Below are 19,249 nucleotides of genomic sequence, written 5' to 3'. Positions count from 1 at the left end.
ATATTTATTAATTTTATTTACGAATTAAGTACATTAGTGCTAAAGGTAAGTAAAGGAAACTGCTATGGTACGCGATCGGCCTCACTGCGTTCGAGCGCCAAACTATACCTCGACAGAAATGGGTGCCTTTCATCCCTTGGTTAACAATCTACTATAACAGGTTCTAGGTTCCATCAACTCGTAGCTACGCACAAATATACTTACTAGAGTCTGTGCGCCAATACACCATACATTCCACGACTCTTCTCTTTCCGCACGGACTCTATACTATTTGGCGGGATATTTATCGTACATATCTTAGTACAGCGATATATGATGCTCATGTTCACGCCTGCTGTGTACCAATAGGTATCTGCTATCATCATCATATCAGCCTTTTATAACCCACTGCTGCCTCTCTTCGAGTATTAGGTAGCTACGCCAATTATCCCGGTCCTGGGTCAATGTCATCCGAGTGACCCGCAATCTTCCGAATCTGTATGCCACCGTAAGATTGTGAACCCGTTAGTTTACAATCTAACGTAGGTTAGGTTAGTTTATATAATCTCCCTACCGTCAGTTTATAATTTAACTAGCGAGATTATAAACTGACGAAGGTTTACAATTGTCAATTTTACGGTGACATGTATACTGTGTTGCTTATGTTGCATGTACCTACCGTTTCTTCCGATATTAGATGTGCATTATTAAATATAGCTGGTCAACCAAATCTTGTCAGTAAAATTTCAAATTTTCTATGGGACTATATCCCTTCGCGCCAATATTTTTCAAATTTGCCGCCCTTTTCTACTGTCAAGATCTGGTTGACCAAGTATAATATTTATATTGTAGACATGCAACGAGCTAGCACAGGCAGCATAACGCAGCTCGTGCGCGTTGAGAGACTACGCGCTTTGCTTACCACCATCACCGAACCATGGGAGATCCACTGTATGCCCTGGGAGGCACATTACGTCGCAAACTCGCCGCAAAACTTGCCTGGTATTACCTGTATAGTCTAACTACAAGACATTCATAGAGTGACTGCGTGCTGCTTACGACCATCTTACCCAAACAACAGCATAACTTACCTACTGAGCGTGCGCGTTAAGTGACTACGCGTGCTGCTCACTACTGGAACCATTGACATCTAAGGACGGGTCTTACGGGCACTAAGAATGCACTAGCTCAGCGGTGTCACTCACAAACTCGAGCCATTCGTGCAGTCTAACGCAACTAGTTGCGACCAATCACGCGCGTTATGCGAACTCATCAACCAATCGCGTTGTGGCGTTAGACTGCACGATTGGCTCGAATTCGTGTGCGTGTTGTTGTGTACTCGCTCCATTCTTATTGCCCCCAAGGGCCGTCCTTAGATATATATATATGATATATATCTCATATATAATCTTCCATGCCTGTGAGGCTGGCACGTCTCGTAATGTGCATACTCCGCACTCTTAACTGACAGTTCGTAAACCTTATTACAAAAGGCATAAGGTCCACCGATGGACAGTTAAGAGTGTTGATGTTTGTACACATTGTGTGCCAGCCTCGTCACAGCACTCACCTGTTCATAGCTGTATAGAGAGGGTTACAGAACATTCCGAGTTCAGAACAGGACAAGTACTTATTGGCTCTGGCAGGCACGGCTCACTCCGCGATTTCGTCGCGTCGCTACAAGTACATGCGGCCCACACCAGTTTTGGTGTCTAGCCATAGTAGGTGCCGCGCACTCTCAGTATATATAAGTTACTCTATGCCGCGCACGGCTACGGAACGGACGCCTGCTCGCGCTCGAGCCACCTAGCGGTCATACTCATCTGTCGTAATCGTTTTGTTAGAGAGTGAACCTTCTGTACCTAGGTAGTACTATTATTTATGATTGTCTGTCACGGAAACCTGCAAGTTCTATTGTATTTCGCCGCTATACTTACTCAACCTCGTATCTGCAACACTCATTTGATGACAAAAACACCCGTATTCCGAATGAAAGAAAAGCGACATTTCCATCAAATGATTGTTGCAGATATGAGGTTGAGTAAGTAAGTATAGCGACGATTTGTCTCGTAGATACGGCGTTCGACGAGCAAGACAACTCAACAACCAAGAACGGGGCCTGGCGGGACACGTTATCCTCAATCATAACTCTGCAGGCGGTGCCATTTTCACGTTCTCTGTTCAGTATTTAATGCAGGTTCGATATGATTTAGTGTTAGTGACTTGGGTAGAAAAGCAATAAACGATGATCTAGTGTTCGTTTACGAGTTTTCTTTAGCCCCCTTCACACTCGTGCGCGAATTGCAGCGCGAAGCCGCGAACGCGAGTGTGGAGTTGAGTTCGCAGATCTGCGAAATCGACGACATACTCGCGTTCACGGCTTCGCGCCGCATTTCGCGCACGAGTGTGGAGGGAGCTTTTTGGAAAGCTTTTCGCTGGCGACGTTGTGTGAATAACCACAGCGACAAACTATACAGTCAGCAGCAGAAGTTGCTAAGGCGCGCTCTTATTCTCTTAACTATAGTTCCGTTTTTTTAGCATTAGAAACACAGAACATATTAAAGAGGTTAGAACGGCTATCGCGCGCAGTTAGTATCGGAACCAGTGTCGCCGCCCGTTCCTCTCCACATTTCCACATTTTTCGCGCAACGGTAGTAAAAACTTGTGTGCCTGGTGAATGGATACGCCTCCTTTAGACAGATTTGATGTCTGGCTTCTTAATCTGAACGTTATTGTGGCGCAAAAGGCATGTTTACGTTTTTCGGTCAGCGCGGGCGAGTACTAGCATGCGAGCGTTTGCTCATAACCGGCGGCGACACGTACCCTGCTCGCATCGCCATTCTACTTGTTCTGTGATTAGAAAGAACTTGAAAGAAGGTAAGCGATTTTGACATGTCTTTTAATTGAAAAACACTTTTTAAAAATCAATAACTATTACTTATGAAAGCAGAAGACTATAAAAGATCGTATTAGATTCATAATTGTTACATATTTACCGTAACTTATTTTTAAAATGTGTTTTTCAATTAAAAGACACATCAAGATTGTTTACCTTATGCTAAGAAAAACGAACTATAAAGTCGCGCCAAGATCATTTAAACACTTCGCCCGCTTAGCAACTATTGCTGGTGACAGTACAGGGAAAATGGCGTCGAGGTTGCATATACCATCTCTCCAGCCACCCAATGAAAATTGACAGATATTGTAAAAAAACACATTCAACTTAATATAAATGTATTCCATATTATAGTATAACAACAATTTCTTACAACAACATTGTGTCCCATAATGCCATTTATGTCGTTCGAGCCAAAGGGGAGAAGTGGCATGAAGGAGCCAGATTTTGAAACCTCTGGTATATATAAGCCCCAGGGAATGGTACGGAGGGTTCTCGCGGGTGTAAAACAGAAGACCGTGCGTTCAGTCATAGGTTTATTACTGGACTTACAAACAATTACAATATTACCGGCGCCAGAGGGCGCGCGGCGAGACTATACCAATAGCCAATATACATACCTACATAACAACCTCGACTTGCATTATTTCGATAGTTTCAGAGCGAATTTTGTACAAGTCACATGTTTGAAAGTAAAAGTGTTTTCACTTCACTATCACTACATAGTATAAAACAAAGTCGCTTCCCGCTGTCTGTCTATCTGTCCCTATGTATGCTTAATAGATCTTATAACTACGCAACAGATTTTGATGCGGTTTTTTAATAGATAGAGTGATTCAAGAAGAAGGTTTACGTATAATTTGTTAATCCGTGAGAAGCCGGGGTGGGTCGCTAGTTAAAAAATAAAACTCGTACAAAATTCGTTTCGAAACTACGAAAATAATGCATTTACCCTGTGACGCGGACTGTACGTGCTGCGAGTGCGCCCTCCGCTCGGGCCATCGCACTTATAAATAATCTGCTGATGCAGGTCCCGGATGCCGACATCTTTGCTAACCAGTTAGGCATTTTCCTAGAAGCTGTCATACCTGTTCTCGACTCTATGTAAATGAATTGTATTATTATTATTTTTATTGACTTATTTTTTTTTGTTTACGTTTTACTGACTTTTATTGATAGCGACATTTATTTATTCTGTGATTTCTGTGTAATTAATTGGTATATTTTCTGACATAATTTTTATTGCATGCCTGTTACGCACAACTGTTTAGTTTTAAGTTTTTATTTTTTATTGTACCTATACCGTGTAAGCGTTTTGGTGAAATACTGTTAGCTTATATGTGGGAAATAAATGAAATGAAATGTAGCTTTCATAACCCGGCTCCTTAATACCACTTTTCCCCTAACTATCCATCCATAATATTCCATCTGTCCAATATCTTGGTCCAGTCTGTATGTGCGTCTCATATTTTGCTTAATAAGAGATTGAGACGCAAGCAATGCACATTGGACAACGAAATTGGACAGGTGGAATACCACCCTTAACCGTGTGACGTATTTTATTGAATTATTTACAAATAAAATAAGGAGTAAGAAGAGACAATAAAAATGAACATTAAATTTAGACTCTTTAATATGTCGTCAGGTGACAAGCAAAATTCACTAAGTACCACCACACGTTCATAGCCACAGTGAACCATATTAGTACGAAAATAAGGTTGATTTTTGTTTAAATATATATTTTATAGTAATTAGTGACTTTTGCTTGTCACCAGACGATGTGAACTATTAAGAAACTTAGTAAAAAAATATGCTTAATCTTTATTGCTTCTCACGTAGTATTTTCTAACTTTTTCGAACCTAACACAGCAAATTAGGTTAAAAAATACAGGTTTTTGTTTCATTTAACACCTCAGCCATTATTAAGTGTTAAATGAATAAATCGAAGTAATAAATCAGACCATAGTTCGTTTTTGTAGCATTAGAAATAAGGTAAACAATCTTGACGTGTCTTTTTATTGAAAAACACGTTTTAAAAATAAATAATGGCAAATATGTAACAATTATGAATCTAATACGATCATTTATATTCTTCTGCTTTCATAAGTAATAGTTACTGATTTTTAAAAAGCGTTTTTCAATTAAAAGACATGTCAAGATCGCTTACCTTCTTTCTAATGCTAAAAAAACGAACTATAGCAACGTGATTTCCTCGTCGCCTACGGGGTACTATGACGCCAACCCCGCAACACCGTTTATGGTTTATATTAATTTAGCAAAACTGTGGATGACCTTTTGAATACATCTAACTAGTTTTTATGTTGCTGGAACGTTGATCTATGAACTCGAAACAAAAACGGCCGCTTTAACTTTGGACGCATAGATTGACGAATCCAGCAACGTAAAATCTATTACAATGTATGCAAAAGGTACTTAAATACAAAATACAGTACATAGCGGCCCCCTTTTTCAACCCCTTTTTTTTTATCTATCGTTAAATTGAAATAATCACAATTATTTACCAGTGGCGCTCGTGTGCACGCTGATAGGCTCTAAACGCCACTTGCACCACTCCACTAACCCGGGGTTAACCCAGTGTCAAATTGTACTGGTAACCATGGTAACTCCAGGTTTAACTGGTTAACCCCGGGTTAGTGAATGGTGCTAAGGGTGAAACTGCCGAGCTACTCGGAGCGCGGTGCGAGGGAGTAAGTCAGCCCCGCACTCTTCCCACACTTCGGATCCGGCGTGGTGTCCTGTATCAGGGATGTTGCGAATATCCGCAACCGCGGAACTTCCGCATTATTTTCAACATCCGCATCCGCATCCGCATAAAATCGATGCGGATTAAATGCGGATGCGGATGTGGAACAGGTCGGTACAGGAACGTCTTAGCATCGGCGTAAGTGCTAGACTGCTAAGGTAATTTAGTAATTAACCAAAAAAACCTATTAGAAATGAGCAGTCAAGCGTGAGTGGGACTTAATGTACGGAACCCTTGGAACGCGAGTCCGACTCGCACTTGGCCGGTTTTTTGAAATAAAAATTACTAAAATGTAATATTTGACGTTTTTTATGGTACTATCTTGACATCCGCATCCGCGGATGTGAGCCTTTAAAAATCCGCATCCGCATCCGCATCCGCGGATGTCAAAAAATTGGCATCCGCAACATCCCTGTCCTGTATGAGCTCCTGGCCCACCAGGAAGTTGACCTTCTGCCGACCCGGTCGCTGCGGAGGCACCGTGATGCCGTGCATCTTCTGCAGGTGTTTCTTCCAGTAGCAGCGGCGCTAGTGTGCACGTTGGTGGGATGGGCTCCAGAGCTACTCGGAGCGCGGTGCGAGGGAGTAAGTCAGCCCCGCACTCTTCCCACACTTCGGATCCGGCGTGGTGTCCTGTATGAGCTCCTGGCCCACCAGGAAGTTGACCTTCTGCCGGCCCGGCCGCTGCGGGGGCACCGTGATGCCGTGCATCTTCTGCAGGTGCTTCTTCCAGTAGCAGCGGCGCTAGTGTGCACGTTGGTGGGATGGGCTCCAGAGCTACTCGGAGCGGGGTGCGAGGGAGTAAGTCAGCCCCGCACTCTTCCCACACTTCGGATCCGGCGTGGTGTCCTGTATGAGCTCCTGGCCCACCAGGAAGTTGACCTTCTGCCGGCCCGGCCGCTGCGGAGGCACCGTGATGCCGTGCATCTTCTGCAGGTGCTTCTTCGAGTAGCAGCGGCGCTAGTGTGCACGTTGGTGGAATGGGCTCCAGAGCTACTCGGAGCGCGGTGCGAGGGAGTAAGTCAGCCCCGCACTCTTCCCACACTTCGGATCCGGCGTGGTGTCCTGTATGAGCTCCTGGCCCACCAGGAAGTTGACCTTCTGCCGACCCGGCCGCTGCGGGGGCACCGTGATGCCGTGCATCTTCTGCAGGTGTTTCTTCCAGTAGCAGCGCCGGGTGAAACACGAATGGCACACTTCGCATTCAAACCTGGAAAAGCCATAGAAAGTAGGATCCTATAGAAGTGGTACATACGTGTGACTCCGTGAGGGACAAAATATAGGCAATGCGACACTACGATTGGTCGAATTTATTTGTTGCCCACCATAATACATACTAAATTTACGGTGGGGAATAAAAAAGATGTGAGACTGTGACAAGGACAAACAATAATAGCGCTTTCGCTGCTACTCCTACTGAAAGATACATAAGACTATCCCGTTCGGTCATTTCCCCACCCCTCATGCCAGATGCAGTTATATATTAGATTCATGGGAAAAGCGCATTTTCATGACAGTCACGCTCCGTTGTTACGCCATTTAGGGTTCTAGCTAAGTTGGACATTCCATAGCGTAAGTATGAAAAAACCAATTTAGCTAGGACCCTAAATGGCGTAATATTCCCGTGTGTTGTTGTTGTTACTTGATCACATGAACTAAGGGCTCATTTAGACGGCGAACGAACTCGTATACGATTTTATATAGTTACATTGCGGACCATTAAGCCGACCGATCAAATGACGCAATGTAATGAAACTCGCATGCGAGTTCTGGCACCGTCTAAATGAGCCCTAATGATTAAGTTTAGTAACTAAGTTCAAGTGTCTTCTAATTCTATAGCGTAACGTTAACGGTAAGCAACGTCTAAAGACGAATCGAACGACAACGTATGATACATTGGCGCTTCCATCGACTAATATAAGATGAGCGTGCATTTTACACGAGTCTTTAATTTGAGCTTGAGGAGTAGGCATGGACAGGTTATAATTCTTCTTCCTCGTGTCCCGGCATTTTGCCACGGCTCATGGAAGCCTGGGGTCCGCTTGATAACTAATCCCAAGAATTGATGTAGGTAAAATGGACAGGTAAAGTAATATATAGTTATATAAAAAGCAACCAAGTAAAATGGCGCTTATGGCCAAAATGTGGTTACTGCGAGACTTTGTAGATGATTTACTTTACAAATGAGGAGCGTAAGGGTAGGGTACAGGTACCTACCTGACGCCTGCGCAGTCCTGCAGACGCCGCACGTGTGACACCAGGTTAGATGTGTGGAACCGTGTGTGTTACTCGTAATGTTGTTGTTGTTACCGTTTGACGTCGTTGTGGCTGTCCATGTGCCGCCTCAGTTTAGTTTTGTCGAAGAACCGCCGCTGGCACTGGCTGCACTGGTGCGGGCGCGCGCGGTCGTGCAGGCGACGCACGTGTGACACCAGGTTGGATGTGTGGAACCGTGTGTGTTACTCGTAATGTTATTGTTGTTACCGTTTGACGTCGTTGTGGCTGTCCATGTGCCGCCGCAGTTTAGTTTTGTCGAAGAACCGCCGCTGGCACTGGCTGCACTGGTGCGGGCGCGCGGTCGTGCAGGCGACGCACGTGTGACACCAGGTTAGATGTGTGGAGCCGTGTGTGTTACTCGTAATGTTGTTGTTACCGTTTGACGTCGTTGTGGCTGTCCATGTGCCGCCGCAGTTTAGTTTTGTCGAAGAACCGCCGCTGGCACTGGCTGCACTGGTGCGGGCGCGCGCGGTCGTGCAGGCGACGCACGTGTGACACCAGGTTAGATGTGTGGAACCGTGTGTGTTACTAGTGATGTTGTTGTTACCGTTTGACGTCGTTGTGGCTGTCCATGTGCCGCCTCAGTTTAGTTTTGTCGAAGAACCGCCGCTGGCACTGGCTGCACTGGTGCGGGCGCGCGCGGTCGTGCAGGCGACGCACGTGTGACACCAGGTTAGATGTGTGGAACCGTGTGTGTTACTAGTGATGTTGTTGTTACCGTTTGACGTCGTTGTGGCTGTCCATGTGCCGCCTCAGTTTAGTTTTGTCGAAGAACCGCCGCTGGCACTGGCTGCACTGGTGCGGGCGCGCGGTCGTGCAGGCGACGCACGTGTGACACCAGGTTAGATGTGTGGAGCCGTGTGTGTTACTCGTAATGTTGTTGTTACCGTTTGACGTCGTTGTGGCTGTCCATGTGCCGCCGCAGTTTAGTTTTGTCGAAGAACCGCCGCTGGCACTGGCTGCACTGGTGCGGGCGCGCGCGGTCGTGCAGGCGACGCACGTGTGACACCAGGTTAGATGTGTGGAACCGTGTGTGTTACTAGTGATGTTGTTGTTACCGTTTGACGTCGTTGTGGCTGTCCATGTGCCGCCGCAGTTTAGTTTTGTCGAAGAACCGCCGCTGGCACTGGCTGCACTGGTGCGGGCGCGCGCGGTCGTGCAGGCGACGCACGTGTGACACCAGGTTAGATGTGTGGAACCGTGTGTGTTACTAGTGATGTTGTTGTTACCGTTTGACGTCGTTGTGGCTGTCCATGTGCCGCCTCAGTTTAGTTTTGTCGAAGAACCGCCGCTGGCACTGGCTGCACTGGTGCGGGCGCGCGCGGTCGTGCAGGCGACGCACATGTGACACCAGGTTGGAGGACGTGTGGAACGTCCGCGCGCATTGCGTGCATTGGTATTGCTTCACACCTGGGTAATTAACAAGAAGTGTTGAATCATTAATTACTGTTAATAGGGAGTATTACTGCAATGTTTTGCCGCCAGAGTGCAGCACTAGTGACTTAGATAAGAGATAAGATAATATTTATTCATTTAAAACTTATGCTAATTTGATTGATACAATACAACTTAAGTATACCATAGAGTAACTTATGCATACTGTACCTTAAACTGTTTTTGACAAGTTTTCACAGACAATCAAATATGACATTGATACATCTAGGCGGTTTGTTCACAAAGGGCTTACCGGGAAACGCGAAATCGAAACTCAGCTATCTGCCCCTTTATCGCTTGAATATGCAAGAGTGATAGAGAGGTTAGATAACAAAATGTAGACTCTCTCGTTTGTGGTAGACCCTTAGATTGTTCACTTGTTGTTGGAGTGGCGCCCCCTACGCAGACTTTCGCGTAATATTCCCTATTGACGTCAACGATATGACGTTTTCTGACCACGGTAAATAGGGAATATTACGCGAAACTCTGCGTAGGGGGCGCCACTTCCACAGTCCGTCACAATCTAAGGGTCTATCGCAAACGAGAGAGTCGAAATTTTGTTATGTAACCTCTCTATCACTCTTACATATTCGAGCGATAAAGAGGCAGATAGCTGAGTTTCGATTTCGCGTTTCCCGGTAGGCCCTTTGTAAACAAACCGCCTTGATGTATCAATGTCATATTTTATTGTCTGTGAAAACTTGTCAAAAACAGTTTAAGGTATAGTACGTATAAGTTACTCTATGGTATACATACGTCGCTAGTACTGCACTCTGGCGGCAAAACATTGCAGTAATACTCCCTATTATCGTGAGTCGCGACTCACTAGACATCTAGTATCAAGTAGCAGTACTGATAATTCCGCTACTCGATACTAGATGTCGACTATGAAAATAATAGTCTTTTGGTACCAAAACTGATGTATGGAGTGAGTATTCTATGTATTTTTTTCTCTATGATCTAGTTGTATGTCGAGGACTCACCAGCGTGGATACGGAGGTGCTTGACCAGGTCGTGGCGGTGCCAGGTCTTGTAGTCGCAGTGCGCGCAGCCGTGCAGGGGGGGGGGAGGTGGGAGCGCACGTGCGTGTAGTGGGAGCCGCGGTGCGCGAAACACTTTGTCAGTTTACATGTAGTTGCATGTTGAAGACTCACCAGCGTGGATACGGAGGTGCTTGACCAGGTCGTGGCGGTGCCAGGTCTTGTAGTCGCAGTGCGCGCAGCCGTGCAGGGGGGGGGGGAGGTGGGAGCGCACGTGCATGTAGTGGGAGCCGCGGTGCGCGAAACACTTTGTCAGTTTACATGTAGTTGCATGTTGAAGACTCACCAGCGTGGATACGGAGGTGCTTGACCAGGTCGTGGCGGTGCCAGGTCTTGTAGTCGCAGTGCGCGCAGCCGTGCAGGGGGGGGGGAGGTGGGAGCGCACGTGCGTGTAGTGGGAGCCGCGGTGCGCGAAACACTTTGTCAGTTTACATGTACTAGAATGTTGAAGACTCACCAGCGTGGATACGGAGGTGCTTGACCAGGTCGTGGCGGTGCCAGGTCTTGTAGTCGCAGTGCGCGCAGCCGTGCAGGGGGGGGGGAGGTGGGAGCGCACGTGCGTGTAGTGGGAGCCGCGGTGCGCGAAACACTTTGTCAGTTTACATGTAGTTGTATGTTGAAGACTCACCAGCGTGGATACGGAGGTGCTTGACCAGGTCGTGGCGGTGCCAGGTCTTGTAGTCGCAGTGCGCGCAGCCGTGCAGGGGCGGGAGGTGGGAGCGCACGTGCGTGTAGTGGGAGCCGCGGTGCGCGAAACACTTTGTCAGTTTACATGTAGTTGTATGTTGAAGACTCACCAGCGTGGATACGGAGGTGCTTGACCAGGTCGTGGCGGTGCCAGGTCTTGTAGTCGCAGTGCGCGCAGCCGTGCAGGGGCGGGAGGTGGGAGCGCACGTGCGTGTAGTGGGAGCCGCGGTGCGCGAACACTTTGCCGCATATCTGGTAGAAAAACATGATTATTTTTTGTGTTAACTAAGGTCAGGCGTGGCCCACTCCGCGTCGCTACAAGTACATGCGGCCCACACCAATGTTGGTGTCTAGCCATAGTAGTTGCCGCGCACCGCTACGGAACGGACACCTGCTCGCGTTTGCGCGACCTAGCGGTCATATCTGTCCTAATAGACGCGTTTTGTTAGAGAGTGAACCTTCTGTACCTAGTATTATTATTTAATCTGTGCTAAGGTGCACTTAAAATGTGATAGCAGTATCAAAGTACGGGGTTACTAAGCAACCGGAATTGTTTGGTTCGGCGAACAATCCAAAGTAATTCCACCCTAAGAAGTAATAAGTCCTCCGACTTGGTTTCATTTTTCTTTTCCTGAAGTTTTATATAACCCCTATATAAAGGTTGGAAGCTTTTCAGCAATACCAAATTATTTTTAAAACTATTAAAACTCACAAATGCGCGTTCCCAGACATAAGACCTAGCTAGATCGATTTTTTGCCCTCGCAACCCCCCATATAGCAAATTTCATCGAAATCGTTAGAACCGTTTCCGAGATCACCTAAATATATCTATAAATAAATAAACAGTCAGCAGCAGAATTTGCTAAGCGGGCGAGGTGTTCTAAATGGTCTTGTCGCGACTTTATTGTTAAGAGAATAAGAGCGTATCAAGCTAATTTTGAACACCTCGCCCGCTTAGCAACTTCTGCTGCTGACTGTACAAGAATTGCTCGTAAGATAACGACTTACCTCGCACATCCAAGGATCCTCCGGGTGCTTAGCAAGCCTGTGAGCATCGCTTTCTTCTTTCGAGTCAAACTTTATCTCACAGGCCACACACCACAACCTCCTGAACTTGAATTTCTTCGGTCGCCGACCGCTGGACTTCTTGTACGTCCGCTTGCACTTGGGGGGCTTGATGTCTGGTTCTGGGCTGGGCGGGTCTGGGTCTGGATCTGGGTCTAGATCTGGGTCTGGACTGCAATTGTAGAATAAATACGGAGGCTAGTTAATAGTTACCCTAGTTTATTTAAATAGGGGTGCAGTTAGTAAGCGCTGGTGGCTTCGGAACTTATGTACGAAATATCATTTGATATTTACCAGTCGCTTTTCGGTGAAAGAAAACATCGTGAGGAAACCGGACTAATCGCAATACGGGCCTAGTTTACCCTCTGGGTTGGAAGGTCAGATGGCAGTCGCTTTCATAAAAACTAGTGCCCACGCCAATTACTGGGATTAGTTGCCAAGTGGATCCCAGGCTCTTATGAGAGTCATGAGCCGTGGCAAATCAGTCAAGTCAGTAATCAGTGTGTTTATTGCTTTCATAGGTTATACAGGTTGGTACATTTTATTGGTTCAGCTATGAAACCCTGTAGGGCACTGCAATATAGCTTAATTATAACTTAATACAGTCAGTATTATTAGTAAACTAGTAACGGATGAAATTATCCAAAAGTACCTGCGAACTTCGAAAGATACCTATACCTATACTCTGGCACATCCACTTTGTTAGAGTCTGTGCGGAAAGGGAAGAGTCGTGGAATGTATGGGGCCCAATACATTCCACGACTCTTCTCTTTCCGCATAAACTCTAGAAGACAAAGGCGGCGAAATTAAAAAATGTAGGCGCGAAGGGTCGACATGCCATCCCACTTGAAAAATTTAAATTTCGCGATTTTTCTACTGACAAAGTGCATTTCGCGATCTAAAGCAGGTTGTTTAGGCGACAACGGTTTCACTCACTTGAATTTTTTTTTGTCGCTATTGGCGACATGTTTCGGGCCCTTCGAGCCAATAGCGACTAAAAATTCAAGTAAGTGAAACCGTTGTCGTCTAACAAGCTTAAAATGTGTCTCACGAAAGTTTAATATCGACTAAAGTAGGTTATCTGTTAGTCTAATTGTTCTACAAACAGGGGCAGTCTGTTTTGTTAAACTACCTGGGGGCCGATTTTTGAATTTCGACCGCTCAATTTCGTGTATTTCGTGCAATAATATCTCCACTACTAGACATTTAAATTGTACGAAAAGATTAGAAAACGAGTGGTCAATACCACTAGATTCCCGATTTCTATCGCTCGTTTTTCAAAAATTAGACTTTCGCCGTTTTCTACCCATTTTGGAGTGACGAAATCGAGCGATCGAAATTCAAAAATCGGCCGCCTGTTAGAAAATGCAAGCAAGGAGTGACTCCTGTAGGTACAGTCACCACACGAGATTGTTACGCCATTTAGGGTCCTAGCTAAATTGGTTGTTCTATACTAACGCTATGGAATGTCCAATTTAGCTACGAGTATAATCTTAAATAGCGTAACAATCACGGAGCGTGACTGTACCTATGTGTACACTGTGGGTATTAAGACAAATGGGAGACAATGTAAACAACTTGATCAGAATACAATATGATTTAATGTTATCATTACAGAGTCATGATATAATTAACTATTAGTCATATCGAAGGAGTAAAATTAGGTAAATGATTATTTAATTAATAATAGTGTCTAATTAACGAATGTGTAGAAAACGGCTGAAATAAAGAACTCTTCCTTTTTGTGTGAAAAGGTAACATCATGGACCTAGAATATTACGGACGGACTGTCACCTAAGACAAACTGTGACACTGCAATGGCGGACGGTTTGATAGTGTGCGTGTAGACGAGTGTTACCATGTCACACAAATTCTCCCCTAAATGTGAAATCATAGAGGTATATATTTGACAGAGAGAATGTCACTTAAGAGAAACTGTGACACTGCAATGGCGGACGTTTTGAATATGCGCGTGTAGACGAGTGTTACCATGTAACACAAATTCTCCCCTAATGGTGAAACAATTATTTTTAATATCGTCCTTGTTTTCAAATAAAAAAATTAGGACCGTTTTACGTTAGACAATAAAAAAGGTGTGTACGTATCTGATTTTATAGGTCTTGAAAATGCGCAATATTGCACAATTACATTGTGCAAACATTATTTTCAATACCTAATGATATTTAGCATCGTAATGAAATCAGTTCGTCATGTTTTTTTAATTTATACATTTAACTTGAAACAACAAAAAAATATAAATATTATAATACATAACAAACAAACGTTAACTATCCTATTTTGTTCAATAAATATCAATATCAATATCAATCCTATCAAACATGCATGTAAGCGTCTAATCTCCTTAGTATCGGGAAATTACCATACCGACCTAGTTTGAAATGCACAATCAATAATTTAACCATTTACCTAAATGATCTCTTATATACATAATGATTTAATAAGAAGGGTATCAATTACCCTACTTTCGGGAAATTACCCTATTTATGTTACTGGTCACACTCCTGTTTTGCAGTTTGATAATTTATAAACAATAAATTATTGTGATTTTACGTACTAATTGATTAACTTAAGTATGAAAAGTTAATCCGTGACTTTTTTTCTTTCGATCGGTACAATTCTAGCAGGATTTAACTACGCATGCCGGCATATTTTATATTTTTCTTCGACATGTTTACTTCAATGACGTTTCGATTCGTCTGACGGCAAACTGGTGGATGTGGGCTGTCAATGTGTGTGTGTCACACGTAAATACTATGAAACTGGTGGATGTTGGAATCACAGTTGTGTTGTAAGCGAAACTCTGTCCGTAATATTATAGGTTCATGGGTAACATATTGTCTTTGTTCTGTAAGAATAGATATTGTACTTTATCATTGTTACACTAGCGACCCGCCCTTGCTTCGCACGGGTTTACAAATTACCTATACATAAACCTTCCTCTTGAATCACTCTATTTATTAAAAAAAAACCGCATCAAAATCCGTTGCGTTTTAAAGATCTAAGCATACATAGGGACCGACAGACAGCGGGAAGCGACTTTGTTTTATACTATGTAGTGATTATGGAGCAGAAGTTAAAAAAATCACGATCGTACGCGTTTAGTCAATTATTTACAACATTTGTATAAGGAATATTCTATAATTTACACATCATTTGTGTTATTAATGGCCGCCTGCTCACAAGCTCTCTCCAACCACCCCAACACCGTCTTCTCGCCCACACTCAACGTATTCAAAAACATCTTTTTACAAACTGGCCAGCACTCATTATTAACCTCCAGATTATACTTGATAGTCTTCGTTCTTCTAGACTCCCCATTCACCTTTTTACAGTTAGTAACATCAACTAAATCTACTATATATTGTTTCTTATCCATCCAATTTAGCCCCCAAAACTTGTTAAAGCAGTATTTTCTATCCTTATCTTTTATAATGTCGCATCTTCGTTTCGCGCTTTTACGACATAAGCTTGAGTAGCAAGGAGGTCCCATTTTACGCTCCTTTCTAGTTTCAAATCCGACTTTTACACCTTTTAAGCGCTTTTGACTCAAATATGCTCTCCCGGATTCTCTGGCTTTCTTCACTCTATTGATCTCCCAGTTTGAGGCATCAGCAGAGCCCTTTTTGGATCTCTTCTTTGGTGTTTTGTCATGTAAGACCGAGTCGCCAGGAATTCTGTCGCTGGTTGAAGATATACTCGGTTCGGTGAAACTGTTCCCAATATTGACGTACATGGTCTGATTGTTTTCTGTGTAGATATATTCGTGGGCCTGGGATGGTTTTCGGCGTTTATTTCTAAAAGAAAAATTGGAATTAGTTCAAGTTTTACGAATATCAAAAGAGGCAATATGCAATGGGGTTGGCAACTGTCAAAGGTTTTTTATAGGTGGCGCCCGCATATGCTTGCCCTGTTTCTGTTTTGTTCTATGGGATTTGGCTTAAAGGACTAGAATCCAGGCCATAAACTACACTATTCGTAGGATTGACAGGTAAAACCTATGCTGGCGCCATCTGTGTGATACTTCGACTGGCCAACCCCATTAAAGCCATAAGGGATAAATTACACGGAATAATAGACTTACCACTTAAAAAAATACGACTGGCAACTTCGCAAGATCGTATCTCTGCAAGTTATGCATTTGCTTAAGCATCCTTAAGACATGCAAATAGATCTCAAAATCGTAACAAACGCAATATAGCCTCGTACGAGCTTGCGAGAGTTACCAGTCAGTATTATTTTATCTTCACACAGTTCACTTTTTTTCAATTCACTTGAAACACTATTTTTGGACAACACTTAAATCTCAAATATTTTCGTTTAATATGTAGTTTTATCTAGGTAGAGGAAATTTTAAAGTAACTGCAGATATACGATCTTACGATAGTTAACAGTTTTATTTTTATTAAATATGTAAGGTAACGGAAATACTAAATTCATGCAAAAAACTGAAAACAGCAAGAGGTATGCTTACAAACATAGTTTCATGTCAAAAAATGTATCTATGACTGGAACTTTTCCATGGTAATAAAATAACAGAGATTTCTTCTAGTTAATTTTTTGTTGGTAATTGCAAAAAATAAATATACATAGGGCCATTGTGCTAGTTTCCGTCCATGCTCTAGTTTTCGTCCACTTGACAGATTAGCAAATAATATATTTGATTTTGAATTTGGTAGCAAGATCATTTTTATGTAGATAGATCTATTGTTTAGACATTAAGAATTGCAATAAGTCCAAATTTGTACAGCAATGTAGGCTTATATTCAAATTTCATCAAGTGGACGAAAACTAGAGCCGGATGAAAACTGACACACCTACCCTATATCTAGACAAAGATGTACAATTATAAACAATGTTAGGTATATGTTAAGTTGGCTTAACACCACAAATGGCCAAAACTATAACGCCACTCTCAACCTAAGGCTTAGTAGTAACAAATTCTCACCTGTCTTCTTTCTCTTTCTTCATCTTAACCCTCTTACTCTTCCTTTCCTCCTTCACCCAATCGTCGTCTTGCTCTATCTTCACATCGGTGTTGACCAGCGTCTGAGCGTGCGGGTGCAGCGTGTGGTGCGACGACAAGCAGGTGGACTTGAAGGAGTGCGCGATGGAGAGGTGCGTGAGGCAGGGGGGGCAGATGTGGGAGGGGAGGGTAGGTTCATTGAGGAGCTGGAATTTTAAAATTATATTATTAGTTTAAACATTGATCAAGATGCAGGTACGTCTGGTACAGGTGCCAGCAAACTTCTTGAATGTAAAGGCAAGGTCACATGCTCAAGAAGTTTGTGGGCACCTATAAGTGTCTATAGCTATTACTAGTGGCTCTGTGAGCTGTAGACCTCGCGAGCATAGCTTATTGGGACCGTGCACGATGACAGCGCCACACAGCGGTTTGATCAATCAACAATACAAAGATATTAATTTATTAAAAAAAATACGAAGTTTAAGTGAAAAAAAAATACAAAAAGTTTTGTGTTTACTGGGGATCGAACCCAGACTTTCTGTGTTCAACAAAAAAGCGATTGTTTACAAAATGCGCCATGATAGTTCTTAGCTAAGCTGACGAAATTCGGCTACTCATTCTCGAGTACAAACTAAATATCTAAATACCGCCTAAACCAGCAATACAATTTTTCTGCATTTTTTGCCATTTACTATGTAAATATGTCTCAAAAAGAAAATACTCTTATGATATCGATACGACTATTTGTTTAAGCGCGAGGTATCACAACTCCTCCATTTTTGAAAATTTCCAAAAACGGGATCGACAAAATTTTTTTTATTTACTCATAGAATCTGGTCACAAAATTTCACAAGAATCGGTTGAGAATTGTGACCTGTAGAGGAGAACATCCGGACATACAAAAGCAAAATGCCCGAGTCAAAACGTAGACCTTCGCTACGCTTCGGTCAATTAATAGACAGGTACTTTTAATTTAATTCAAAACTAAAATACAACCTAACTATTAATAGAATACTAGCACACACACAGCTTATCAACTGTCTGACTTACGTACAGCAGGGGCCCGTTTCACATAAGCTTGTAACTTTTAATACAAGTGGAAGCCCCTTTCTAACAACAGATGTCAAAAAGTGACATCCGCTTGTATTACAAGTTACAAGCTTTTGAGAAACAGGCCCCAGATTTGAATAAATTAAATGCACTTGTAAAGTGTCATTCAATAGAATTTGCTAACTATGTAAACAAAAGTTACTAGTAAATTGACATTCAGTGTCAATTTTAGTATGGCGGTTTGTTTACATAGTCAGCAAGTTCTATTGAATGACACTTTAAAGTATTCCAGTTATAGTTTACACAACAATCACTCACTCAAGAACAGACAGGGAGAATCATACAATATGTTACACTATAATATAGTGTTTAAACAAACTCCCCAAAGAAAGGGTACATACAGTTTTTTTTCTGCTGTTACTTACAAATGAACAGGCAGACTTAGTAATGTATACAATTAGAACCGGTGGTCAAAATTGTAAATTATATCTACTGAACTAAATGTTAGCACTATGTGTACGTATGTAATAAAATACTAATGGAAAATAAGTAATATTTTTCCAACTAGAATATATTTCTTTATAAGAATTAAGAAGTGGAAAGAGTTACGTTTTAAATTTGTCCAGTATTGGTAACTCGGAATCCTATGTACTTAAAGAACGTAATTACTTTGTTTAACTTACTCTTATTCCAGTACAATATTCTATCTGTTCAATGATACCAGTCCCTTCAACAAACAAGGCTTGCATGCCCTCGCCATGAACTAAACATATTCTACATGCTGTATCGGTTCTCAAAACATTTTCCATTGTTAATGCTTTGCTATTGTCAATTTTTTGTGAAAGGAGTTAACATTTAGCACGAATTATAGAGAAAAATAATGAATAACTGTAATGAAAGCAATAAAAACATTGATAATACGTGTTGAATGACATGTTGACATTGACAGCTAAAGTGTGTTGCTAGTAAAACTAAAAAATATATTTTAGTTTAAATTCAGTTAAACTTTGTTTTCACGATCCAGCATGTAGAATGTTCATGCAGGACCGTGTAATATTATATCTGGTCAAGCA

General features: G+C 42.8%; 1 protein-coding gene across 1 annotated transcript; it reads right to left on the bottom strand.

Annotated features, from left to right (window-relative positions):
* Positions 1-6,632: 6,632 nt before the first annotated feature.
* Positions 6,633-19,071, bottom strand: LOC134659906 (zinc finger protein Xfin-like). Its single transcript, XM_063515611.1, has 12 exons — positions 18,860-19,071; positions 17,109-17,332; positions 15,310-15,957; positions 12,086-12,314; positions 11,163-11,329; positions 10,505-10,827; positions 10,334-10,465; positions 9,146-9,326; positions 8,635-8,955; positions 8,124-8,444; positions 7,950-8,081; positions 6,633-6,849 (listed from the first exon to the last, which is right to left on the bottom strand). The coding sequence occupies exons 1-12, from the start codon at positions 18,983-18,985 to the stop codon at positions 6,633-6,635; spliced, it is 3,021 nt and encodes a 1,006-aa protein (XP_063371681.1). The 5' UTR covers positions 18,986-19,071.
* Positions 19,072-19,249: the final 178 nt, after the last annotated feature.

This window comes from Cydia amplana, chromosome 25 (assembly GCF_948474715.1).
Source record: "Cydia amplana chromosome 25, ilCydAmpl1.1, whole genome shotgun sequence".
In the NCBI taxonomy this organism is placed as follows: domain Eukaryota; kingdom Metazoa; phylum Arthropoda; class Insecta; order Lepidoptera; family Tortricidae; genus Cydia; species Cydia amplana.
This window is presented reverse-complemented; position numbering and strand designations above follow the sequence as displayed.